The following is a 26,675-nucleotide window of genomic DNA, read 5'->3' as shown; positions in this document are numbered from 1 at the left end:
AGCTCTGACCAAGAGAAACATTGCCGGTGTCAAAAATACCCAGTGAGGGGTGCCTGGGTGGCTCAGTGGGTTAAGCCGCTGCCTTGGGCTCGGGTCATGATCTCAGGGTCCAGGGATCGAGTCCCGCATCGGGCTCTCTGCTCAGCAGGGAGCCTGCTTCCCTTCCTCTCTCTCTGCCTGCCTCTCTGCCTAATTGTGATCTCTCTCTGTTAAATAAATAAAATCTTAAAAAAAAAAAAAAAGGAAAAAAAAATACCCAGTGAGTTTCTGAAGCTCACAGTCAAAGTCAGCTCAAGCCCTTTCCTTCGGGGAAGCAACGTTTTCCCAGGAAAACAAAAGTTTTAAGGAGATCCTCAAAGATGCCATTGGGAAAAAAAAACCAACACCGACACCTGACATATGTGGTTTATCTAGCATTTTACTTAAAGGAATGGAACCAACACCTTGAAATACATTTTACATGTTTTTAGCTATAATACCCAGAAATGTGGTCAAGAAACTTACTGGTTTCATCCCTAGGAAATAATCAAAGCCTCACTGGACTTGAGAGGCCCTTAGGAAAAACAAAGGAGGCCTACAAGATTTTTGCTAAAATGCTATATAATTGGGTCACACAAATTGTCAGATGTATATGCAGTCTACGCTGCGCTAAGGTTTTGTTGGTTCCGGGAATCAGTGCGTGTTGAAATGATAATTCACTTGTGGTTAAATACAAAAATATAATTTTTCCCATTAAAAAAAGAAAGAAAGAAACTTACGGGTGTCACTTGCAACAGGCCTTTCTTCTGCAGCTTCCGGATTTTTTTCAAAGCTTTGTTGCGCTTGCGTAGAATTCGTAGCGGGTTGAAGCCAACCTGAAAAATCCATTGCTGTCTTACAAGAGTGTGGAATAGGATGCTGCTGAATATCCTGTAACAGAATTCTAATAACTTTAAGTGGGATGGGTTGGGATTGGGGCACATAATAACAATATGTGTAAGAAAATGTAGAAGTGGTTCAAACAACAACAGTGATGGCATTGTGTCAATGACTTTGGTCTGCTCAGCCTGTGTGCTGTTACTAACACTCAAAAATTGGGGCTCCTGGGTGGCTCAGTGGTTAAGCATCTGCCTTTGGCTCAGGTCATGATCCCAGGGTCCTGGGATTGAGCCCCAGGGAGCCTGCTTCTCCCTCTCCCTCTACTGCTCTCCCTTCTTGTGCTCTCGCTCTCTCTGTCAAATAAATAAATAAAATCTTAAAAAAAAAAAAAGGTGACTCTGCTTTGAACCTTATCCTAAAGGGCCTTATTTCCCAACATATTAATAGACCCCTTATAAAGCAGTTTCACCTGCTCTGGAACACGGGACAGAAAAACATGAACACAATCCAACTTCAACATATGTGAAATCAGTCACCCTCTGGTTACAGAGCAAACATTTCATTCCTAGATATATGGTGGAATTACCAAAAAACAAAAAAAAAAAGTCACAACTTCAAACCTTACAGCATCAATAAGTTTCTGTTTAAAGAAATGAATATTTGCGAAGTAGATGGGGGCCGGACACCTGAAGATCTTCACCCCTTCTGGCTCGTACATCTGTGAGGCAGAGAAGTCACATGAGACAGGCCCACAGGACTCATATTACTATCTGTCAGCAAGTCAAAGTAAAAAACAGATCTTCCTTACGTCCGAGTAATCCTTCTTATTCTTGTAGATGTTGCTCCTTCCGACATTAGCCAGAGTGCTGCATTTTGGACTGTAGGGAAAACCGACACCAAGTGAATCACTTGTGAGCGTGGGTAAGGCCCGTAAGGCTAACACCGACTTCTCCTAGCAAATCAAGGTCATGAGCAGGCTCACTTTCAAAATGTAAAAGGCTGGGGAATCAGCATGTCATTGGACAGCTTGGGGGGCAAACACCTTGTTTTACCTCTCCCAGAACAACGCCTTCCATTTACCACCATCAAGCTTACAAAGTGCTCCCATATGCTTTTGCTCTTTGGGTTCAGAATACCCTAGTTATTCAGTGAAATTGATACAATCATCCAGTTGTACAGATGAGGGCATGGAGAAGCACAATGTTTTGCCTACAACTACTCGGTCTGTCTCTGTGATGGACGGGTCCCCGAGAAATGAATGAAAAGATGACGGAATCAGAGGAGGCAGGAACACTTCAACATAAATATATTCCATCAGCCGGAGATTAACATTAACCACCCCACCTTCTGTCCTAGAACTCCTGAGCCACCAAAAAGCCTATTTCTCTGTCACACCATGCCATCCAACATAGGCTGAGACATTATAATGGTGACATTATGGCAGAGATTTAAGAATCAGGAAGATGTTTGGACTGGTTGTTAAGAATCAAGAATGCTTAGTCTTTGTGGATTTTTTGGATGATGGGGGCCTTTGAGAAGTTCTCTAGCTCAGCCCCGTTTTTAGATGGGAGAACAATCCAGCAACCTGTAAAGAGGAACAACCCTCCACTAGACATGGAAAATTCCACAGTCTTCTCTGGAGCCCATTTCCATGTCTGGCAAGACTATGGCAAGACTATGGCAAAGACCTGACACTTGCTCAGAGGATAATGACTTCCAGTTTCCACTGGGCAAAGACACTCTGCAGTACATACGATTTCTCTGAATTGGTGGCAAAGCAGGGGACAGATCAATAGCTGGTGAGATCTGGGCTGAAGCTCTGAGGTCAGGACATGTCTATGGCCCTTCAGGCCTTGAGGGGAGCCACACGAGGAACAACGGACCAGCCGGTCTTGATAGATGGGCATGCCTGTCAACTAAACTACTTTCCCCTGAAACTGTGATGTTTGACCCCCTCCCACAGGCAGGTCCAAGTCTGCATGGAGGCAGAGCACGATGAACACTCACAATTGGGTCCTGAACACAATGGTCAGAAGCTGAAATGCCACGCTAGCTGCCAGGCCTAAACCGAGTCCCAGGACAATGGCAAAGATGAAGGTCATGATCCAAATTAGCTGTAAAAAGAAGGCAACACACGCACTACAATTTACTCTGACTCAACCACAGTGTCTTAGGTCCAGAGCTTTGAGAAAGCATGAACGTCTAGAGCCAAAGCAGGGGCTGGAAGTGTGCAGAACAAGCGACCTGCCTCAAGAGATCATTTCTTTTTTTTTTAATTGAATATTTTTATTTCTTTATTTGAGAGAGAGAGGGAACAAGCAGGGAGCAGCAAGTAGAGGGAGAAGCAGACTCACCTCTGAGCAGGGAGCCCGATCCCAGGACCCTGGGATCACAACCCAAGCCAAAGGCAGACACTCAGCCAACTGAGCCACCCAGGCTCCCCGAGAGTGTGTCCTGACCCAGTGAAGGAAGTAACTGAGTCTATATGGCACAATTAAAACTGTAGAACCAACAGCTGTTGGTTAAAATCAGCAAAGTAATTGACGACGCTTCTACCAATTTCTTACTGGTGGCCTGCCGATTTAATAAATGGCCACTATCCACAGACCTGTATCCCTGGGGATAAAAATATATTATATGTTTATAAAAAATAAAAAATTAAAAAAAAATGGCCACTATCTGCACAAGAATGTCAGCATGTCAAAAGGGTGTTAAAATCCCCAACAATCATCTACCAGGAACAAGAGTAAACCAAGTACAGCTAATTACTTTATGCTTGTTAAGTACTATAGGATATGTTAACAACCTTTTTATGCCCCAGACTTTGATCCTGATAAAATTATGGACTCTGCGTCTCATCACAAGGCATGTCAAGAGCAGGGGGAGACTTTATAGGGTATTTCCAAAAGAGATGTTCAGAATTTAAAGATGTTGCAGATTCTTTGGAAACAAACATCCGATGTAATGAAAAACGAAGGAACCATATCCCACTAGGGTTTCATGGAGCATCTCCTTCTTGCAAGTGGCCTGTCCTTTTAAATTAAAATCCCAAAGAAGGATCATTAGAGTATGCAGTTTAAAAATAGCAAGGGAAGGGGCAGCTGGGTGGCATTGTTGGTTGGTTCGGCCTTGGATTCTTGGTCCCCACTCCAAACGGGGACATCAGGGGCGTGAGATAGAGCCCCAGTTGGGTTCTCTGCTCAGCATAGAGTCCGAAATCAGCATATTGTTCTGATTTCTCTGTCTCTTAAATACCACCGACCACCTCTACTCACACAATCATACTTATCCTTCCTCCAGAGTCTCCGTATCTCTGTGAACTGCATCAGCATTCCTTTCAAGTTCCCAAGTGCTAATGCCGCCAGGACAGACTGCAAAAAAACACAAACAGCAGATGTACTTGAAGATAAATAAGTCATACAGAAATAAGGGTGAAGGTTGTAGATAAGTCTGTCCTTTAAAGGGCCTCCAAGCCAAGCCCAGAACACACCCCTTTTCTGGTGTCTAGTGCCCCACAGGACATAGCAGGCCTGAGACTCTGACCTATTCCCAGGGATGCATTTGTCCCCACCATGGTGACAGTGCTGGGCTCTGGGTAGAGGAAAGCACTTACTGGCCTGTACCTTGGGACAGAGGCAGGCAGATCTTAAGACCAATGCTTGAAATAAAACTTTCCCAATCAGAGATAGTCTAATGTGTGTTTATTTATTGGAGGTAGGAAGAAGGGGTTGCTCTTTGTTTAAAAAAAAAACCAAACTTGGGGAACTTGCAGTACCCAGAATCATAATTCAAACCTTTGAGGATGATCAGCATTCAACTTTTTTTTTTACAAAGCATTCATTTATTTATTTGAGAGAGAGAAAACATGTGCATGTGAGAGGGGCAGAGAAAGAGGGAGAGAATCTCAAGCAGACTCCAGACTGAGTGTGACAATGAAAAGGAAGTTGCTAGTTAAGTACTGGTTAACTGGTTAGAACTAGTTAGTTCGCAAATGAATGCCAGTTACAAAATCGTGAAAACTGAGTAGGGTCTGTGGACAGTACGGTGCCAGTGTCCCTGTCCTGGTTCTGATCATGCATGGCAGCAACTGTAGGATGTCCCCACTGTGCTGGGTGGGTGAGGTGGGTACGCAAGACACTGTAGGCTGTGCCCCTCTGTAGGGGGACCCAAGGATAGAGCATGTCAGGTGCCCACTGCCGAGGAGGATTACCCCTTCTCTTTCCATCAGGCGTTTTTTTCTCACCTGGTCAGTATTCCCCAGAGAAACAATTTTTAAAATTTTTCATTGCAATACAGACACAAGAGAGCCCTTTAAAGAGTAAAGATTACAGAGCACTGAGAAGCCACAGAAAGGAAAAGGGACAATTTTTATCAGGAATCAGGTCTCCATACTGTACTTGATGTAAAGGATTAAATGGGTATAAAATGATAAGAACAGGGACAGCTGGGTGGCACAGTGGGTTAAGCATCTGGTTTCTGCTCAGGCCCTGACATCTGGGTCCTGGGATCGAGCCCGGTGTCAGGCTCCACGCTCAGCAGGAAGTGGCTTGAGGTTCTCTTTCTCCCTCTCCTACTGTCCCTCCCACTTGTGTCTCTCTCTCAAATAAATAAATAAATCTTTTAAAAGATGCTGACAACTGTTGATGCTTATTCGGCACTCATTTATCACCAGCTCCTCTTGTGGATTATTTTGCATAGTTCACATGACAAAGAGAAGCAAACTAGCTATTCCAGTCAAACAGATACTACAGATACAATGGCCTAAGTAGAACTCATCACACGGATCCTTTGTCAGTGGGGCTTTGACTCACATCATGGACAATGTCCTGGGGTGTGCTTTATTCATGACAGAAATAGGTTTTTAACTGGCATGACTTCTTGAGGTTGGCCAAGTCAACATGGGCAATGTAGAGCCCAAGGGTACCCTTGGGAAGAAGCACAATAGGGCAGAATTCTCTAATAGGGGGGTTGCGCGTGCACTTAGTTTTACTGAGATAGACATTCTATTTCTTTGTTGGAGACTCCATGATTCCTTCAATGCCGTTCCTTTGGAAAGTAGTAGGCTAGACTGTAGAGAACACATATTCTTGGCAGTGAGTACTCTGCATGGCTTGAAGACAGAGTTGTCCAGTGAGGCTCTTTAGGATGATCACACTGTTAGTCTGGAAACCTGGGACCAGATTCACTTTCTAGCTACCAACCAGCAAGGGAAAAGGCCTAGATATCAGCCAAGAAACACTATGGGCTGTGTCCAATCTCTGTGCCCTTTGTAGTAAGAAGTATAATATAATGTTTGTAGAATAATAACAATACAATAAATATACTAACAATAATGGCTACATTTATTAAGTGCTTGTCCCATGCAAGTCCTTAATGTGCATTATTTCATTTAGTTTTCACAGCAACTCTGTGAGGCAAGTGCTGTTTTCCTCCCTATTTTTACAAATGGAGAATGTGAGATTCAGAGAGGTTCAGTAATTTGCCTAAAAGCACACAGAGAAAAAGAGGCAGAACCTGGATTAGAAGGAGGTCTCCAGGACTTAAGGGCCAATGTTCCATGGAGCACCTCAAAATTACATCACCTCCACAAAAAACAAGGTATTTACTGTTGTCTGGTTTCCTACAGATCCTTTGTTTTCCAGGGTCTAGTGTTACTTCTTTAATTGGGGGGTTGCAGCCATTTACAAAGCATGAACCCAAACCCTCAAAAACCACAGTTCAGGAGAGATGGACCAAGGAGCAAGAGGGTGACGGTGTGAGGTCTGTGTGGAGGGCCCCCGCAGCCTACAACCTGAGAGTGTTGGTCTTGGAGTCTGACCAAACCCTGGAAACTGCAGGGTGGATCCGTGAGAACGGGTTGTGCGGCTGGTAGCACCACTCTCTGAACTTGATAGAGGCCCCGATGACCTCAGCCTCTAGGGGAATCTTCACTTCCATCAATCCACATAGAAGCTGTAGCACCTGGCCGTCTTTCTGTCTAAACATTAATTATTTTCAGGGCTTACAAACATGCGGAGAGCGGAGCAGATAAGGGAGCTGGGGCTTTTGCGTTCCTAGCATTCATAAAATGCTGCCGAAGACTTTGGCCTCAGACTACGGGCCAGGAAGGGTACTCGAAAATTTGCAGTGCTCGCATTTTCCTGTCTAGTTTGCACTTCCAGAATGGAAGAGCCAGGGTCCTTGATTCATCATCACCCGAAGCTGAGAAAGAGAGAGAATCCAAAGAGAGATGAGCGTTACCTTTTGTAGTGGTTCCAGAAGAAATCCAAGGGCTAAGATGACAATCAGCACGATGATAGCAGAGAGAATCCCAGCGATCTGTAAAGATGAAAAGATTGTCATTACAAAATCGACATCCCCCCCGCCCCCAGCTTGGAGTCGTCAGTTGGTCCCAACGCCAGGACGGCCCCTGCATTGAAGACCCTCAACTACCTGTGTTTTGCCCCCAGTGCTCTCCTGAACCCCCGATCTGGAGAGGGCGGTACTCCCAGCAAAGCCTTTGAATGATCCACTGAATATGTTACTCAGTCCCAAGGCTATTAACTCCTGGCAGGAGAACAAAGAGGAATCTTTTTTAGAAATGGCACTGCGATGGTGCGATGTCCACAGAGTATTACTTGAAGTTGCCTAAAGAGGCCCAGCCCAGGTTGTAAACTTACCTGATTGCCATCGATCGGATAATCGTATTTGAGGGAGTAGACACTGGCCACGGAGAAGGCTACCACAAAGCCAACGATGGCAATGCCGAAGCTGTCCCCGATGGTCTCTTGGAAAATCTGCGTGTCGGGTGCGACGGGAGGCTGAAATCTGGAAAGGAAAAGGGGCGAGTCTGAGCATCACCAGCCTTCAATGGCTCACTTGTCCTCAGGAAAAGTCCAAATTCCTTAGGGGATTCCTTCCCGATCTATCCCTTCCCGACCCCCACTCCTGCTCAATCACTATCATTCTCGGAAGTGAGGCTCCAACCATACCACGCTTTTGTTTGTTTCTCAAAGACATCATCTGGGGGGCACCTGGGGAGCTCAGTGGGTTAAGCCTCTGCCTTCGGCTCAGGTCATGATCTCAGGGTCCTGGGATCGAGCCCTGCATTGGGCTCTCTGTTTGGCAGGGAGCCTGCTTCCTCCTCTGCCTGCCTCTCTGCCTACTTGTGATCTCTGTCTGTCAAATAAATAAATAAAATCTTAAAAAAAAAAAAAAAGAAATCATCTGTACTCTCACCTTGGAAACTTCTGATTTGCTCTTCCTTCTGCCTGAACTTTTCTCCTCATCACCATCCCTCCTTCTAGAAAGTCTTCTCTCCCCACCAAAGTCAGGGGTAGGTGAAGTTCTCTGTGCTTCTCCAGCCCTGGATACCTCCCTTCCTTACCCCACCTCCCCCACAGCTCTCTCCCAGACACAGAGCAGGGACTGTGACTACTTCATCGTTCTGTGACCAAGACCCAGCAGTCTTCTTGGTGAACATCACGTGGTCAATATTTGTTGGGCAAATCCATGAGGGAATGCCATCAAGGCTGAGTTTGGTCTCATTTTGGAGTGCAACCAGCAAGCTTTGAGCACCGCTGCAAACTTTCGAATCTGTTATCTTACTGTTGAAAAGCAGAGCTGCCTGAATTTGACACCAGAATGCAAACCCAGTCCCACAATAGCGGTGCATCTGATATTTTTGCTAGTATAGCCGCATTAGAAGGTACACTTATATCCCGATAAGCCTCATGCAAAATGTCTTAGATTCCACTTGTATTGTTACATGGGATTGAAAAGCATCACCCACAATCCCTCCAGTAGTTACCATGGATGAAGGTCTTTGAGCAAACACAATTAAAGACAAGCAAAGCGAGAGAGTCTTCCCTCCATCAATAACAATACCTTCCATGAAAAACCCTCAGCAAACACATGGGCCTTGGACTCTGCCCTGGGACCCACAGGAGTGCTGGAGCCAACCGTGGCTCTGACGGGGAAGACCATTTATAGTCACACAGTGTCAGGGAAACATTCAGAGAAGATCCTTCTGCATTTGTACCTCATGGATTTAGAACAGTCAAATGATATTTGCTAACTGTGTTATAAAAGGGCCGAGTATCTCCGGGTCAACATCCCTTGACTGAAATGCTCAGTTCCTTCCTGTCAACATGTGCGTCTGACCTAAATCTTATTCAAAGTAAGTTTATTGGAGCCATTTGACTTTTTCTTCATTGCTGTTCGTGTTTTATGAATACCGTGTTCACATATTTGCAGCCTTAATTTTGAAGAAGTACCACGAGGTGCCATGAATCAGAATGTTAGTCTGGAATTTTTTTTTTTTTTTCCAAAAACATATCCCGAATTGACAATGCAGTTGAAATTTGCTTTTTATACCGAAGTCTCCAGAAGCCTGCTATTATTCTTTTGTCCTAGCCTCTAAATACCAGAGACAGAGCGGAGTGATGGAGATTTACAGTCTGAAAACTGGGATTCGTTTCCTGGCTCTGCTACTTCCCCTCCCTGAGCCAGCTTCCTCCTTTGTAAAGGGAGAATACCACACTTGTTTTCTCTTCATCATAATTTTTGTGAGGGGCGGTGCCAAATAAAATAATAGCCATGAATACTATTTACACACTAGGAGATGTGAAGTGGTTATTAGCTATAATCATCGGGATCCCTCTGGAATCTGAATACATCCTCCATGTCTCCTTGACTGTCTCGATGACACACTTTCCGTGTGTGTTCACAAAACCACTTCCAAGGTGTCATACTTTTAACAGCAGATTAGTAGTAATTAATAGTCATTATTTCCCAATTATATTCTATTAGTGATCACCAGAAATTTAAAATGCTCACTCAGAGTGCCTGGGTGGCTCAGTTAAGCCTCTGCCTTCAGATCAGGTCGTGATGTCAGGGTCCTGGGATCGAGCCCCATATTGGGCTCCTTGCTCAGCAGGGACCTGCTTCTCCCTTTCCCTCTGCCCCCTCCCCCTGCTTGTGCTTTCTTGCACATGAGTGCACTGTATCTCTCAAATAAATAAAATCTTAAAAAAAAAAATGCCCACTCAATCATCACCCAGAAAAACTTGGAGTGGAAAAAGAATATAAGGAGCCTAGTACTTAATTTAGATCCTAAATTAAGGATCCTAAATCCTTAATTTAGATCCACACTCCCTGTGGGACAGACACTTAAACACGCATGTCACAGGTATGAACACACTCAGTCCTTACAAGAATCCAATGTAATAGCTACTACTTTTAGCCCCATTTTTAGAACCAAGGACATGGAGGCATAGAGTGTAGTTATTTGCCCCAAATCAAAAAGGAACTCAGAAGTAAATCATAGGTACGCTGCCTCTAGGACAGGCGAGCTTACCTACCAGGCTACATGGCCTCTCTGTGGAATGTAATGATTAATAAATGTGAGTTACTCCTTCCCCTGCCCGCAAACACTGTGAATAGAGGTCTGCTGACACTCAAGATTTATTTACTAGGAAGAGTCTCAAAGATTGTAACTCATTGATCTCAAGTTTAAGTTTTATTTCCCAAATCCTTTCTGGCAAGGTCCTCTTTAATTTTGTATGTACGTATCTATGTCTATCTGTCTCAGTAGTTTCTGTCTGCCAAGACTTTACAGTAAAGTGTAATCACTTGCAAGTTACAGGTGGAGAGAAATCCCAGAAATAGTCTTTCAGTTTCAGACGAATTCTTACTCAAGAATCTTTTAAAGGAAAAATGGTGCCTGAGGTTCATTAAGTGTAACAAATGACTATCTGGTGATAAAAATATTTTTGCACGTGTTTCCTTTTTTGAAAAATTGGTTATTTTAAAGTCAACAATGCATATATATGCTGATTCCTAGAATTCTCCACTACTCCTTCAGCGTGGGGGGGGGGTCTTGTCTTTGTTTGTTTTAAACAGGAACATAGCCTGTCCTTGGTAAGCCAATTGGAAGAAATTGATGCTCTGGTCAGAGGACAGAGAGAAGAAAACACAAAACTGGATCTCTCTTCTCAGCCCAATAAGGGCAATGCAATCAAATGCATTTTCAAAGTCCTTGTATGAACGGGACCTCCTATCCTTCCACAGTGTTCACGGTTGCTCCAGTCTTGTTTTGAATTTGATCACGAGGAAGGACAGAGTGTGCCTATCCAGTTCGCTCAAGCAATGGGCTACGGATATTCCTTCTGTGTCTCGTTTGAACTGTCAGAACTTGGCTCTAGTCACCTCCAACAAAACACTGCACATTGTTTATAGTAATCGATGGGCAAGGAAATCTGGTTTCATTTGGTTCCTTTTTAGGAGGAGAAGCAGGTTTGATTTGCCTTTTTTTTTTTTTTTTTTTTTTTACTTTGACCACTACACTTTCCCTCTGTGTGAATCCTTGCTCATCTGGTTGGTGAGTTCTTCCACAAAGACAGACTTTCTGATATTAAGAACCACAGAGCCTTTGTGGCTCCTTCCTAGAAGGAGAGTAGAGCGCCTTCCTCATCCTCCCGTGGGGGAGGGAGGGTTCTGAGCCGGATGAATGCGTTTGGCTCACAGTCCTTCCCACTTACTGCTCACTGTCTAGTCAGTGCTGGGAGAGGCCACCATAAAAGACACACTTACCCTCTCTTCATCTCCCCAACCACAGCCACCTTAAACCTGTTTTCGAAGTCAAAGCCATAGGACACACCTGTTGCGATCACAGTCTGCAAAGTTGCAAATTGCCCAAGTTAGAATTATGTGAGATCACGCACAGTCTTCTTAGATCAGAATCTCCAGCCCTGGCTTTGCTTCTTTTTTAAAAAAAGTTCTGCAACAATTATCCTCAGCCACCAGAGGTTAAGAATCGCAGCTCTGATGGGTCTGCCAAGCCTCTCTGAGGCCTTGTTCTCTGCGCCGTCCTCGTCTCCCACAGAGAGAATGAACCCCAAATCACAAAGGAAGTCATTCATTCAGAATGAAGAGAAAACCATACTAAATTTGACACCGAGAAATGGCAGAGAAGGCATCCACCCCACTAAAACCTCCTGAAGGTTTTCAACATAAAAACAGGAGACTAATGAATTACGAAGGAAAGCCTTAAGATGATCAGTTACCATGATGAGTTCAATTGGGATGGGCACTGGAAGTTTGGCTTTGTAGCGCTGATTGATTTCTTTAACCACAAATACAATCACTAGGATAATCAAGGAGGTCACAAGGTCTGCGATATTGGTCTTCTCTATTTGCGTGAATACGGAATTCAGTACCTAAAATTATAAAAGCAAAAAACAGCCAAGTGCTACATTTTTTCTTCCTTTTTAAGAATCCTTTTGATTTTTATTTTTGTAATCTTTTTTTAACTAGAGTACAGCTGACACACAGTGCTAGCTTCTGGTGTACCATAGAATGATTTGACATCTCTCTTACTATATTCCCTATGCTGTGCCTTTGTTCCTGGGACATACTCATTCTATAACTCAACCGAATCCCCTGCTCCCCTTCACCCACTTGGCCCAAACCCCCACTCCCAGCCCCTCTGGCAATCATCAGCTTGTTCTCTGTATTTATACATTCTGATTCTACTTTTTGTTTGTTTCTTTATTCATTTGTTTCATTTCTTTCCCAAGCATTATACTGACGTATAATTTGGATGCAATATTTGATTATTTCCAGACAGATTAAAAAAAATTGAGGCAAGAAGGACTGGCATGGGTAGAAGAGTGATTCCCTATTCTGCTCAAGTTAACCATGAATGAGTAAGTTAACATAGCACTGGCAGTCTGTTAGTATAGGGACGCTCGTAGCCTTTTTGTGGGGAATATCTTTGGCTGGTGTCAAAATTCCCTGGTAACTTTTCACAGTTTTACAACTTGTCTCTTCTGCTCTTAGGTCTTATGGGTTATTATTTTATAATCAGCATCATTTCTCCATCCAGGGAATACCCTCTGCTCCCCGATAGTTTTCTTAGCATGTATCCCTTAATTCCTGGCCTTTTTTTTTTTTTTTTAAGCTTAAGCCCTTCACAATTTATAGTTAACTGTCTGTGTTACTTTTGGAAACTCATTTCCTGGCTAATAGTGCACAGAGCATGGTTTTAATTTTTATAGCCAGTTGGATCCCATATCCATGGGATCCGGAGAGCTCAAGCAGGCCCACACTAGATCCCAAATTGCTCCTCGAACACTCCCCTTCTAGAGTAGCTCTGGATGGGAGTGAGAGAGGGCTGGTTCCAATACGGAGCAAACTCTGTCTCAGCTCCGAAGACCGTCTTGACAGAAGCACCAATAAGCCCAAAATTCATAAAAGGAAGGTGATAACAAAGATCAGAGTGGAAATACATGAATTCGTGACTAAAAGAATGATAGAAAAGATCAGCAGAACTAAGAGCTAATTTTGGGCAAAGACAGATACAACAGGCAAAACTTCAGCGAGATTCAGCAGGACAAAAAGAGAGAACTGAGAATCACTAAGCCCCAGGCACACTGTCCTAGTCACATATTGGTTAATTTCCTTTTGCTTTATAAACAGGGATGCATACAGGTGTCTGAAGCACCTCCATTTTCAAAGAACAAGACCTGCTTTTTAGACATAGAGAAATGCTATCACTCAGTACACTTCTTTCAAGAGAAGATTTGGGGGGGGGGGATTTTTAAATCGTGGAACAAAATACTAAAGCCTGTAATAATGAACCTAGATTATTTTTCTTTTAAATAATACTTCAGAGTCAAATCTCAGGGACGTGGTACCTGATTTGCGTTGTTCACGTTAGCTAGATAGATGGTAGATGCGGTTCAATATTCAGTGTTCTTCCCTTGGCCCCTAACTTTTTCTGAATGTGACTAAATTTCACAACCTGTTGGATTCTCGGGAGTGGTCAGGAAACCCCACGTGGAAGTCATGAAAGGAAAGCCTCCCAGAAACAGGATAGTAAATATCACGTGTTTCGATTGTTCAAGGCCAAAGGACTACTTACTTTGAAAATTGAAAATGGATCAGTGTGTGCTGGGACCGTCAGCTGAAGCATGAACTTGAGCTGAGAAACCAGGACGTGCACCGCAGCAGCTGTGGTGAAGCCACTGATGAGGGACTCTGATAAATAGATCACCAAGAATCCGACCCGCAGGACCCCCATGAGCAACTGGAAAGAGAAGGGCAAAGGCCTTTGGCAGTCTGCCTTACAGGTGCACCTCAGCAACTAGAGAACCAGCAGGGGGAAGGATCCAAAATGTAAAGGTTCCGTCTGTATGTAAATGAAGAAGCAGGTGCCCTTGCCTCCCAGAACATCGCAGGTTCTGGGTTCCTCCCTCTCCCTCCTTCCCCCATTCAACTCCCAAGGCAGAATGTGACAGAGCGTTCACGGAGCATGTAAGTCTCATCCACCCCAAGAAACTTCTTCCTCTTCAAGGTGCTGTATCTTTAGAAGACATTCCCATATACCTTTCAGAGTTAAATCCTATCCAACACCAGCCCTCATAACTTTTCCCATATAACTTTGAAAAAGATTCTATTTATTTATTTATTTATTTAACAGAGAGAGAGAGATCACAAGTAGGCAGAAAGGCAGACAGAGAGAGAGGGTGAAGTAGGCTCCCCACCGAGCAGAGAGCCTGATGTGGGGCTCGATCCCAGGACCCCAAGACCACGACCAGAGCTAAAGGCAGAGGCCCAACCCACTGAGCCACCCAGGTACCCCCTCCTATGTAATTTTAAGTGGCTTGCTGGCTGCTATGGCATTCATGGCGAACCTCTATTCATACACCCTCAAACAAGTTGTTTGACTTTCCTAAGAGGTATGTGACTGTGTACAGAATCTCAGAAGTGCTTGGGTTTAGTGGGGGATCAAAGTTGTTCATTCCCCCAAAGCCTCAGTATTTTGCAATGACATGCACAGACAGAGTCTCCTTCCCTTGGGTCCCCGGGTTGCCTTTCCATTTGTGTCTCTGTGTAGCCGGAACTGCAGACATGCAAAGGCACTAGATTCAGAAAAGAATTGGCCATGTTGTCTGTCAGGTGGGCACACCACTAATGTCCTTGTTTAAACTCACTTTCTCTTTCTTTAAGGAATGGTCTTAGCCAATATCACTCATCAGAAACTCAGCCAACCTCTTGAGGAATCCATGCCATTCTCACTATTCACTATTCACCAGCAGTGGAGTCGGGGGTGTGGCTTGGGAGGGAGGCTTTAGCCCCTCCATAATTCTCTTCAGCTTTCCTGAAGTCTTTGAGATGGACAGTTCAAAGTGCTTAACCCCAAATCCTTCCAGCTAGATTACATTCCCTGAGGAATCAGAAAAAAAAAAAAAAATGTTCCAAAGACACCAGTGTCATTATGACTTGAATTAGGTATTTCACTTCTCACCACTGGTGCCTCCCTTTTCCTATTTTTCCTTCTCCCTAGACCTGTGTTCCCTCACCTTTGCAATGTGGATCTGCTCCTCTGCTTCGGGTTGGGGTGAGGAGACCCTCTCCTTTCCTATGGGCCACTGAGAGTGGAATGCAAGCCCAGAAAAGAGTGGGGGCGGGGTGGGCAGGAAGGAGACAGAACAGAAAGATGTGTACCAGTGAGGACAAGCAGCACGGGGAGGGGAGGGCCAATTACACAAGAAAGCACTCACCTGAATGATTCCAGAAAGGACTGTGACCGTGGCAGCCACCATCACCTTATACTCGTCTGTTGAAGAATCATTGCTCATTGAGCTATTAGAGATTTCTAGAGCAGCTGTACTCTCCGATGGGGTTAATTTCACAACGACGGCTCCTACCATCATACTCAGAACTGGAAATGGACCTAATTAACAGACAATGCACTATAATCAATATAGGGATCCCTAAAGCATAGGTGTCTTTCAACCATAAAGTGGTGGATAAAGAGATTGCCGGCTGTTCTCCCCTCCTTCCCCACTGGGACTTCCCCAGTCCCAGTTCTTACAAGAAACGATGACTCCTGGATTATGCAGAACTAGAATCAATACAGAGTGTGTCAAGTGGAGTTAATAAAGAAAAAGCCATGTGAGCATTCATTAGCCCACAAATTCACTTACCCACAGATATGTGTTTTGAAGTGCCCAAGAAAAAGTAGACCAGAACTGGGAAAAAGGCTGCATATAATCCATAGCTTGGGGGGACAGTGACCAGCAGAGCAAATGCTAAGCCTGTAAATACAGAAGCATCAGGGTCCTTATTTCAGGCAAAGGAATCCTAAGAGTCCTTCTCGAAGTCTTCAAATATTTCAGATTTTACCTTGAAAGTCAGTTACTTTATTAACGCAAATAGATCGAGGATGTAAATGCAGGAGCTAAAACCATAACACTCTTAGAATAAAACATAGGTGTAAGTCTTTGTGACTTTGGATGAGGCAATGGTTTCTTAGAACTGACACCTACAGTTTAAGCAACCAAATTAAAAACAAATAAATCCATCAAAATTTTAAAATGTGTGTTTCAAAGATTACTATCAAGAAAATGAAATGACAACCCACAGAATGGGAGAAATGACTTGAAAATTGTATCTTGGATAAGGGTCTAGTATCCAGAATATATAAAGAACACTTACAACTCAACAAGAAAAAGAACCTAATTTTAAAATGTGCAAAAGATTCATTTCTCCACAGATATACAGATTGCCAGGTAGCAACTAGAAAGATGTTTAGCATCATTAGTCATCAGGGAAATCAAAATCTAAACCACAGTTTCAGACTCATGAAGATGGCTAACATAAAGAAGACAGATAATAACAAGTGTTTGCAAGGATATGAAGAAATTTGAACACTTATATGTTGCTAGTGGGTGACCATGTAACAGCAGTCACACTGCTAGGTACATACCCAAGAGAAATGAAACATAGGTTCGCACGAGAACTTGTATACAAGTGTTCATGACAACATTATTTCTAGTAGCCCCCAACAGAAAACAACACAAATGTCCATCAACGGATAAATGGATCAACAGAGTGTGGTCTGGCCATACCATAGAATTTTACCCATCATGCAAAGAGGTAAATTACCCTCACATGCTACAACATGGATGAACCTTGAAAACGTGATGCCAAGTGGAAGAAACCAGACACAAAGCACCACATCTTCTGCGATTCTGTTTTATATGAAATGCCCAGAATTGGCAAATCAATAGAGACCGAAAGTCATTGCCAGGGAGATGGATGGATATAATGGAAAGTGACTCCTAATTGGACAGGAGGGTTTGGGAATGGTGCTGGTGGTAAAAATGTTCTGGAATTAGGTAATGGTGATCATTGCACAACCTTGGGAATATATCAAAGAACATTGAATTCTGTACATGAAAAGGATGAATTCGAGGACATATCAATTACCTCTCAAAAAAAGTTACCTTGTAGTACAGCTACCAGCCCTGTGCTGATTCCAGAAACAATGTCACTGAGTAGCCATTCCTTTATCTGGTAGGTTGGTAACCAAGATGCTATGGGGAACAAAGACAGGGCAATCTTCTTGGCCTTCTGTGTGGAACAGCTGAAAACATTGAAATCCCCAACTCAGTTAATTCATATCCAGTTGTAAGTTTGGCACCTAAATTCAGTGGAAAATTGGTGAAGATGGTACTATATTCAAGAATGAACCACCACCTTTCCCACTGACACTCGCTTCCTTACCTATATTGAGTGCCCCCCACCGCTGTCACTACCAAAGGATTTTTTTTTTTAAGAAAAATGCTGATTTTCTTTAGCCATGGTAGAGCTTATATGACATCCTTAGCTTGACTTTTACAACATTTCAGTTGAGAACTTTCCTCTGCCCTCATTTCTGAGTGTTCGGATATGGAGAGATTGTGTCGAGAGCTGAGATGGGGTTCATTGGAGAGATTGCCTTTCCAGCCCTGGCAGGGAGTAGGAGGTTGGGAAATCAAAGATAAGAAGACCCTGAAGGTGATGCATTAATGCCAGAAAGGAGAGCTTGGAAAGTTAGAAGAACGTGCTTCATTTATTCCTCATACGAATACCTTAAAAGATATCTTACCTACAACACCCTTTGAGATGATCCAGAAAGGTCTTGTGATGTCTCTGTTTCTTCTTATGTTCCTCCCCGAAAGCATTTGCAGAATACACGGGCCTGGCTACGACGTACTGGTTCCCAATGGGTTCGATCATTTTGCTTTCTCTGACGCCTTTGTTAAGAGGAAGACCTTTGGAACTATGTGGCAAACCCTTCTTCTTGCCTTTAGCAGGTTCAAATGCCTGAAACCAAACAGAGCATGCTTCTTAAATAACTCGGAGATAATGTGATGCAATTTACAGATGAGTGATCTCCGAACTGAATGTTACCACCTTTTGAGATCAAAAGAGGCAGGATTAAGGGACCTAGATTGTGTTTTGAGACAGTGATATCACTTTTTACTCCAAGGAGCTGGACACTGCTCCTTTGGGTAAGTAAACAAGGGCTTTTATTATTTATTCTTAAAAGATCACCAAAAAGCAATAGAAGTTGACTCAGTTTACTCATCAGTGAGTGCTTTTTTTTTTTTTTTTTTACTTGTTAGAGGAGATCTCATCAAGAAAATAATTCACTTTAGTTTCTTTCTCAGAAATGTTGCCAAGATTATGGCGAAGTCCTGGGACAGATTACATTTAAAATCTACTCCTTGCCCTTTCAATGCAGTCAACGCTGTTCAGTTTCCCCCGCTGAATTTTTGAAAGCTCCGTGAAATGCTTGAAATTTGTGAAATTCAAGGAGACTGTCCACTTATTTTTCTATTGTTTCTAGGAGAGCTTTCCAGTGAACAGCTGAGGGAACTGTTGCACAAAGTTTTATTTTGTTACTTAGTGAGGAGATGTTTTTAAAGAGAAGATCTCGGGCAAGATCTCGGGCAATTTGCTTAACCTCTCTGAGCCTCGTCCATGTAATTGAGCTAATAAGACTCAGGTTAAAAGGTTTTAACGAAGAGTAAATGGGAATGTTTTCAAAGTATCTAGCATTGCACCTGAAAACATCAGACTTTCGCTAAGTGATAATAGTTCATATCCTAACAATTTGCATTTCCTGGGTCAGATGTTTACATTTTTTTGTTCTTATCTCAGTCCTGTGGCTGTTATGCTTAAGATATTAATTTTGCAAAAAAATCCTTTAATGCATATTACCTATTTGGTTCTCGCAGCTCTTAAAGGCCCTTGCAATTCTAAAATTGTTCTCTTCTTACAATGATAATATAATAGCACCCGCCTGCCACACACACACACACATACACACACACACACACACATCTGAGACCTTTTCCTCAGGACCTAGAGTGAGTCAAGTGTCAAATGCACAGCTTCTGCTTTCAGATTTCTTTGTTGTTTCTTCTATGACACTTACCTTCTCTGTTGTCCTCTGGGAACAGTAAGTGAAGATCATTCCAGCTGTCAGCATTCTCCCCTCTAACCTTGTTTCTGTATTACTACTCACAATACCCAGAGTTTTGTTCCCTGACCTCAGTCACAGTTACTAACCGAATGATCTCAAGCTGGGTTGTACCTTGTTACATGGCCCTCTCTCACAGCTCAAGGGATTTCCAGACTGTTTGCAGGGCTCAAGTCAGCACCAGAAATCAGATGCTGGCCTCAATTTGTCCCACCTGTCCTACCTTTGACCACCCATTTCTCTCCCCAACCTAAATCCCTCCCCTCTAAAGTCCTTTCTACTGATCTTCTCCGACCACTGTGGAGGGATTCTGCCCTACCCTCTGGTTTGACCTCCAGCATTTGGGGTGTTCTTGGGCTTTGTTACAACTGTTAGACCCCCTCTGTTCTTTCTGAGTTTCCTCTCACCCCAACAAACTGCTTCTTCTCTAACCCCTCACTCACTCCTCCACCCCAGTTCCAAGTGTCAAATCCCACCAACTATACAATACTCCTCATTGTCAGAAGAATGTTCATGAAGCTGAATGGGCTTGGCTTACTCATTGCTATGCCTAGCATGGATTTTTTTGTCCTTATTTGCCAATGACCAACAAAACACTTAAGAGCTAATCCCTGTTCAATGACTCTTGACACCTTAGATCTCTTGGAAAGGCTGTCCAGGGTGTCTTTCAAGAACAGCTTTCATCCTGTGGGGTATCCATCCTAGCCAAACGTAGGATGAAGAAGACTTAAGCGCTGTGCATTTCTTTGTCAGATGCTGCCATGGACAGAAAAAAGAGATTCCACTATTTTGTTGCTTTATTCATTTTTCCACCGAGTTGCTCAGAAAAACTCATTTTTTTTTTAAACTCTGCTAAGGTATGGTTTGATTTTTTTTTTTTTTTTTTTGCCAGTGACAGTGATGGCAGAGATCACTCTGTTTTGCTTTGCTTCCTTCCCTGAGGATGACCTTGGCTGGCTCTTAGTGGGTTCCATCATACCTCCCTCTGGATCAAGGGCCTGGGCTCCTACCATCCTGCAAAACATTGGAAAATGCCTCCTTCCACACCTAAGCACTGACTACAAGGGGAGTGCTCAAGGTCGGGAATCAGGGCAGCTTAAGAAATCTTTTCAGAGGCGCCTGGCGTCTAACTCCTTAGAGATTAGGCTCAGGTCATGATTTCAGGGTCTCTGGGAGCAGAGACTGCTTAATATTCTCTCTCTCTTTCTCTCTCCCTCCCCCCTCCCCCACAGCCCCTCCCTCACCCAACCCTGGCTCACACAACCACTCTCTCCTCTCTCTCTCTTTCTCTAAACAAAACAGAACCAAAAAACCCACAAGAACTTTACAGAACTTAGAGAAAGAGACCTTGAGGGTCACATTCCAGACTTTAGGTTTGTTCTCTTACTGCAGTCCTTGTTCCCAACGCTGCTGCCTCCCGGTCCGCACTCAGCACACATTGTGAGTCACTGAGTCAACCAGCCCTGTGGTGCCTCGGCCCCCAGAGGCTCCAGACAGTCCTAAATTCATGTCCTTCTCCATGTCCTCATCTCTGGGATGCTTTAGTATGATCTATGTCAGTTAGGAATTCAAAGCAATCGGCTTAATCTCTCTCTCTCTCTCTTTTTTTTTTTTTGCCTGAACAAATTACCTTCCCCCAGAAATTCTTGAAAAAATGTTTCTCGGTTCCTAGAAATCATAAGTCCAGTCTCAAATATGATACCCATATTCACATATGCCTTCCCACGTTCTGATTTATCTTCATGCCTTAGATTTTTCTCTGGGTTTCTTTGGGCACGAGTGGGTCTTTGGGGATTGAAATTTACTCTCAGGCCTCTTTCTCCTAATGCTTTTAGAACTCGTTGGTATACATTTCCACTTTTATTTTTTTTTTCAATGATGTGCTCTTTTAAATTTTTTGGGCCTTTATGACATATGTAACTCTCTACATAGACATGCTTTCATATGCACACACACATCTGCTTACTTTGGTCCTGGGGTTTAGTTATTTTACACTTGTCTTTCTCTGCTTTTTTTTTTTTTTTTTTCTGAATAGAAATTTAATTCCGGGATTTTCTGAAGTTCAGGTTTTTTTTTTTTTTTAATTTAACTATTCTGGTTGATGAATAACTTTGATATTTCTAGTGGTTAAGGATGGTCATATGCGTGACCCCTGAACCCCACCCTGCACCCCGTTCCGCCCATCTCCAGTCCAGTGCCAGGCACCGAGTGTCGCTGCCTGCCTTCCAGTGACCCCAGCACCTCCACGCTGCCTGCTTCCTCCACGCAGAAGTGTCTAAGGGCCTTGACTTATTTCACGCCTCAGTTTTTATCTATTTAGAGTTCTCATCTCTCAGAGGGCTGCCCTATCTGCTAGGAAACAGCCGATTTGAATCCAGGTGCTCCTAAGCAATGCTGGTATTTTTCGTTTATTAGTGCTAATTTGAAACCGGAGGCAAGCAGGTATGCGGAGCATTTCCCAGCCCCTCCCCAGCTGCAGTAGATACCCCCACCACCGTGATTCAAGGTGGGCCCCCAACGATCCCGTCCTTCGGTAGGATCCCCATCCCATAGCCCTGTGCCGGTCCATGGGAAACCAGAGGATGCCAGCCCTATGTCACAAACTGCTCCTCAGACGACAGGGAAAAGAGGTATACCTTGAGAGCTACACTTAGGGGAGGAGGGACGGGGTTGGGGGGGGAACAAGCTGAATCATTCTCCAGCAAGCACCATAAGAGGGACCCCAATCAGGAGCCACAGATGAACCCAAAAGTGAGGGCGTGTAGAGCCCCACACTGTGGTTGGTGTCAGACTGGAGGGAGTCAGGGAGATGGCGGCATCCAAATCAGAGAAGTCCCGAATGGCCATTAGGAGTAACTGGGCTTGACATGGGTTGGGAGGGAGGAGGATCCATTCTGATGTTGATAAAGAGAGGTTACAAGGGGTCAGGGGCAGGGGCAGCCAATGATTTCTAGTTAAAGCTGTGATTCTGTGTTCCATTCTTGAAACACAGCAGGGTAATTAAGGAGGCTATATTATAAATCTGATCCTAGAGCTGTTTCTTTGGGAGAAATCAATGGGTCTATTAACATTTAGAACACGAAAACCCATTTTTCCTTTTTTTTTTTTTTTTTTTTTTTTTTTTTTTAGTGATGATCTTTTGGAAGCTATGGGCAAGTCATAAACCCTTCCAGATCGTTTGCGAAGCCAGAGTCTTTCCATCAAGGGAGGAGATAAAGTGACATAGAAGCAATTAAAGATGATGGGACCAGAGTTGGGCTCCCAAGGTCATGGAGTAGTTCCCTCAGAGAGTCTCAAAGCAAGATGCTCAAAGGAAAAGGTTTGAAATGCCTTTTTTGCCAAAATAATAGGGATAATTCATACAACTTTAGTTCAGTGTCCATAGTGGGTAAGAACATAACATGTGTCTTGCATTGCTTACTCAGAAAATTTATTTATGTAAGTTTATAGTGGTCCTTTATTTCCTTTTATTATTTTTTCAAGTTTATTTATTGGGGACACCTATGTAGCTCAGTCGGTTGGCCCTACCTTTGGCTCAGGTCATGATCTCTGGGTCCTGGGATTGAGCCCCGCATCAGGTTCCCTGCTCGGCAGGGAGCCTACTTCTCTCTCTCCCTCTGCCTGCCTCTCATGCTCACTCTCTTTCTGAAATAAATAAAATCTTCTTCCCAAAATAAAGTTTATTTATGTAAGTAATCTCTACATCCAATGTGGGGCTCAAACTCACGACCCTGAGATCCAGAGTCACATGTTTCACTAACGAAGCCAGCCAGCTGCCCTTATGGTAGGTCTTTTAACATCTTCTAGGAACTTAGCTTTAGCTTAATCTTAGTTCAGGCACTAAACATTATTATTGTTGTTGTTGACAATTCTTTTTATTCACAATTATTATTTTTGGTTATACTGCTGAAAAACCAAGTCAAACCTCATGTAGTTAGGAGGTGCAGCAGGAAAGGGTGAGATCTGACAGTGAGATCCGGTCACTGCTTAACTGTGTTGCTACGGGCAAGCCCTCCAAGCTTTTGTTTACCTAGTGGTAGAGGGGGACGCCATTTCCTCCCTGTAGGGCTGTTGTCAAGAGACTTCTTAGCCTTAATTGCAGAGGTAATGGCCTCAGGACTGAGTATATATTGACCGTGTGTATTGACTATTTACAACGCTGTCTGACAGAAGTCTACGATCTGTCTGAAAGCATCAGTGCTACCAACTTTTCTGTGACTTCATGTCTACTCCGCATTTGCCCAGAATGACCAGGTTTCTACTCTCACAGGTTTATTTTGACATAATTTGAAAGCACACACCTATCTAAGCTTCACAGCTTGGCATGCAAGGCTTTTCACGGATTAGCTCTGGCCCATCTCACAAGTTTCTCAACTTCTCCCCCTTCCATGTTGCCCATCTTCATGTCTTCGAGAATGGTGTTTCTCTTATCCGTGTTCTTCTCTTTCGACTCCTGGTGAATTCCAATTCATCCTTAAAAATACTCAGCTGTCCCTGATCATTGGTTGGTTCCTTCTTTCCTTCAGGCAGCATTTATTGGCCTATTGTTTGTCAGGAACTCTGTCCCTAACATAGGTGTATAAGATAAGAAGATGTGGGTAAAGCCTTCGTGGAGTCCCCGAGAAAGAGTTAATCATTCCCTTCCTGTACATACTTTGTATGCCTTTCTGTACCATAGTGTACTGTGCCATCATTGTTCGTTCACAGATTTCTCTCCCCAGTAAGACTCAGATTCCCAAGGACCAGGGCCAAATCTTAATCATTTTTTTCCCCTTCACATGGGAAACAACATAGAGTTGCGGCCCCCAAAGGTTGTTTAAATAAACTAGACTGTGAACAAATGCTGTAAGTGGTCAGTGATGTACTCCAAACTCCAAAGTTTACATTTATGCAGGGGGGGGGGGGTGTCCAAAGTGATTGTCACAGATAACAGATTGGAAGAAGACGGGCCATGAATGTGGGTTGGAGTCAAGGAAGGTTTCACGAAAGAACTGTAGGTCTTGACTTAGACCTCAAAGAACGGATCAGTTCAGGAGAGATGTTGGGAAAGCAGCAGGGAATGGGCAAGTCATGTTCAAAGGGTAGTGACCCACGAACTGGAACAGAAGACTTTGTTGGCCAAATGACTACATCGTTAGAGAAATGTGAAAATAAGCCACAGCAAGGCGCTTCAGATCCAGTAGGCTATGGAAGAAGAGAGAGGATCCCTGGACTTTCTATAAAGGTTTTGTAGGTTTCTAAGTATTTTTGCTTTTTTGTCCTATGAAGCAGGCAGGGAAGGCAGACCTTATTACCACCAATGTGCAGATGGCAAAATCAAGATCTGGGAAGATACATGACTTTTCCAAGTCTCAAAGCTGGCAAGTGACAGAGCCAGAACAAGAAACCAGGTCTTGTGAGTGATTCTGAAACACACTCATTTCTGCTATGTTGATTAGTCCTAACCCCAAGGGAGCTCCAGCTGAGGCCCTTGAACATGGAGCCTCTCCCCTATGTCCCTGCTTTCAGCATCAGAGACACAAAATCCAGAGCCTGGGTGGCTGGAGTTCAATCTCCTTGAAATGAAGTGGTTTATTGAGGAAGCTCTTCTTTTCTCTGTTTGGAGAACCAAAGACCCTCCTTATGGAGAGAAATGGGACTAAGTTATTGCTTATTTAATCTAGTAAGAAAATATCATTTCTCATTTTGTGAACTGTTTCATTTCTTGGCTGAATATGAGCTATTTAGTAGATACTGATACACCGGCTGATTTATTTATATACTCATCCATTTATCCAGACTGAGTAGGAGCTGTGTATTAACCACTGTAAATGACTTGTCTCTGAAATCAAATAGTTGCCTCCTAATTTCTCAACAGGACTGATCCTTATGTGGCAATCACTGTACTGTTTCTCTGAATGGCAATTTTACTTGGGAAAAGAGAATTATGTAGTCAAATGATTTAATACAGTGTTTCTCACTTGCATATTTAAAGACTGTTGTGTGAGCGTTTCTTGACTTTTTGTAGAAGGAAAGATTTTATCTTGTTAAGACTAGAAATCCACAAAATAAGTACCCCTGCATGGTACATTATTTGTGACATATGGTACTCTGCTACTTTACAATTTCCTTCCCTCTTTCTCTTCCTTTTTCACTCTCCATTCTACTTGTTTTCTCTTCCCTTTTCTCTTCCCCCAACCCTTCCCTTCTTGGACTTTCTGGGATGTCTTGTAGATAAATCCCTCGCCTCTGGACTGAAAGGTCCTTCTCAACACCTTCTAACAGATGACTCTACCTCCTAGAAAAACCTTTCCTAAAAGCTTTCTTTATTGACCAAACTTCAGAACAGATGGTCTACCTATAAAGTCAGATTGGGGCCCAGAATTAAAGGAATTATGTGAATAATTAAGGCAAAAACCTCTTCCATTGTTGAAGAGGCTATCTAGAGCTTAACAATGCATACAACAATTTATTTGGTCAAATCAAAGTCTACTCAAATATTTGCTTCACATCACTAGGGCTCTGGGCATACATTTTTAATCTATTGGTAGTGGACTCATTCATTCCTGCTCCCACAACCCTGACTTTTAAGTAGGTTTGGATCAGAAAATATATCATTTGCAAGAACTAGAAGACAAGTTTGAGCAAAATGATTGTAAATTTGCTTCCTACCTGGTGCGTGCTCAGTGAGGGACTTGAGCACCAGCTGCAAATTTCTGAGGTCAAGCAGTCCCGTTGTCGGAAGTGTCCATCCACTTAGTCCTATAGGCTCTGATTGCATCCATATGTACAGGGGTGTCTATATGTAGGTTATGTAAGGCATTGGGGAAATTACCTGTCAGCTTTAATAATTAACTTTCATTAACTTTTACAACAATAGAAAGACTCCAGTGTGGTCTTGACCTTTGAGACTCCAATCAGTAGATGAGATGGTGACAACAGCTTCCTCAAGTTCCTTGTGAGGTTATACCACTCACTGCTCGTGTGTGTGTGTGTGTGTGTGTGTGTGTTTCATTGGTTTGCAGAGATTTGCACAGAGAGGTGTACGTGGAAGTTAAAAAAAAAAAAAAAAAAAAGGAAACTGCATATATTACCTCCCTGATGTTCTACCTGACAATTTAGAAGGGAGCTTCCTGTGACTTTCTGATTTCTAACTCCAACCCTAGAGACCCACATATTTAATGCCTATCCATCCTCTCATATCCTATGCATCCCCCAGAGGCATCTCAAACTTGACACATCTAAAGCTGAAATCCTGATCTTTCCTGCCCAGTGGGCTTCATCTCTACCTCTTTCCCTTCCAGTAAAGAGCACCCCCTGTACTCATGTCAGAAACCTGTTGGAAACACTCTTCACTTGCAAACACTCTCCTCACTTCGGCACAATCTATCAACATTAAGGCCTGTTGAATCAACCTCCAAAATATGTCACAAAGTCAATGTTTTCCACCTCTATGTGCCTCCCTAGCTTAAACCATCGCTGCCTCTTGACAGAACCCCATTAGCACTCCTTGCATGGCCTCTGGCCTCTCGGTCTCCTT

General features: G+C 43.4%; 1 protein-coding gene across 2 annotated transcripts in view; it reads right to left on the bottom strand.

Annotated features, from left to right (window-relative positions):
- SLC26A3 (solute carrier family 26 member 3) overlaps nt 1-25,910 on the bottom strand; it is a 32,434-nt gene extending 6,524 nt beyond the window's left edge. For both annotated transcript variants that reach the window (XM_059170797.1, XM_059170798.1), the window contains exons 1-16: nt 25,808-25,910; nt 17,777-17,994; nt 17,133-17,272; nt 15,831-15,941; nt 15,405-15,577; nt 13,763-13,927; nt 11,904-12,056; nt 11,431-11,513; nt 7,518-7,665; nt 7,291-7,404; nt 7,099-7,176; nt 4,134-4,229; nt 2,866-2,972; nt 1,667-1,736; nt 1,484-1,576; nt 759-854 (exon numbers count right to left, since the gene is read on the bottom strand). In XM_059170797.1, the coding sequence (XP_059026780.1) occupies nt 759-854; nt 1,484-1,576; nt 1,667-1,736; nt 2,866-2,972; nt 4,134-4,229; nt 7,099-7,176; nt 7,291-7,404; nt 7,518-7,665; nt 11,431-11,513; nt 11,904-12,056; nt 13,763-13,927; nt 15,405-15,577; nt 15,831-15,941; nt 17,133-17,272; nt 17,777-17,907 (1,758 nt within the window). In that variant the 5' untranslated portion in view covers nt 17,908-17,994; nt 25,808-25,910. The remainder of the gene's footprint in view (nt 1-758; nt 855-1,483; nt 1,577-1,666; nt 1,737-2,865; nt 2,973-4,133; nt 4,230-7,098; nt 7,177-7,290; nt 7,405-7,517; nt 7,666-11,430; nt 11,514-11,903; nt 12,057-13,762; nt 13,928-15,404; nt 15,578-15,830; nt 15,942-17,132; nt 17,273-17,776; nt 17,995-25,807) is intronic.
- Nucleotides 25,911-26,675: the final 765 nt, after the last annotated feature.

Source organism: Mustela lutreola, chromosome 4 (genome assembly GCF_030435805.1).
Source record: "Mustela lutreola isolate mMusLut2 chromosome 4, mMusLut2.pri, whole genome shotgun sequence".
In the NCBI taxonomy this organism is placed as follows: Eukaryota; Metazoa; Chordata; class Mammalia; order Carnivora; family Mustelidae; genus Mustela; species Mustela lutreola.
The sequence above is the reverse complement of the archived record's forward strand: the minus strand, read 5'-3'. Positions and strand labels throughout refer to the sequence as shown.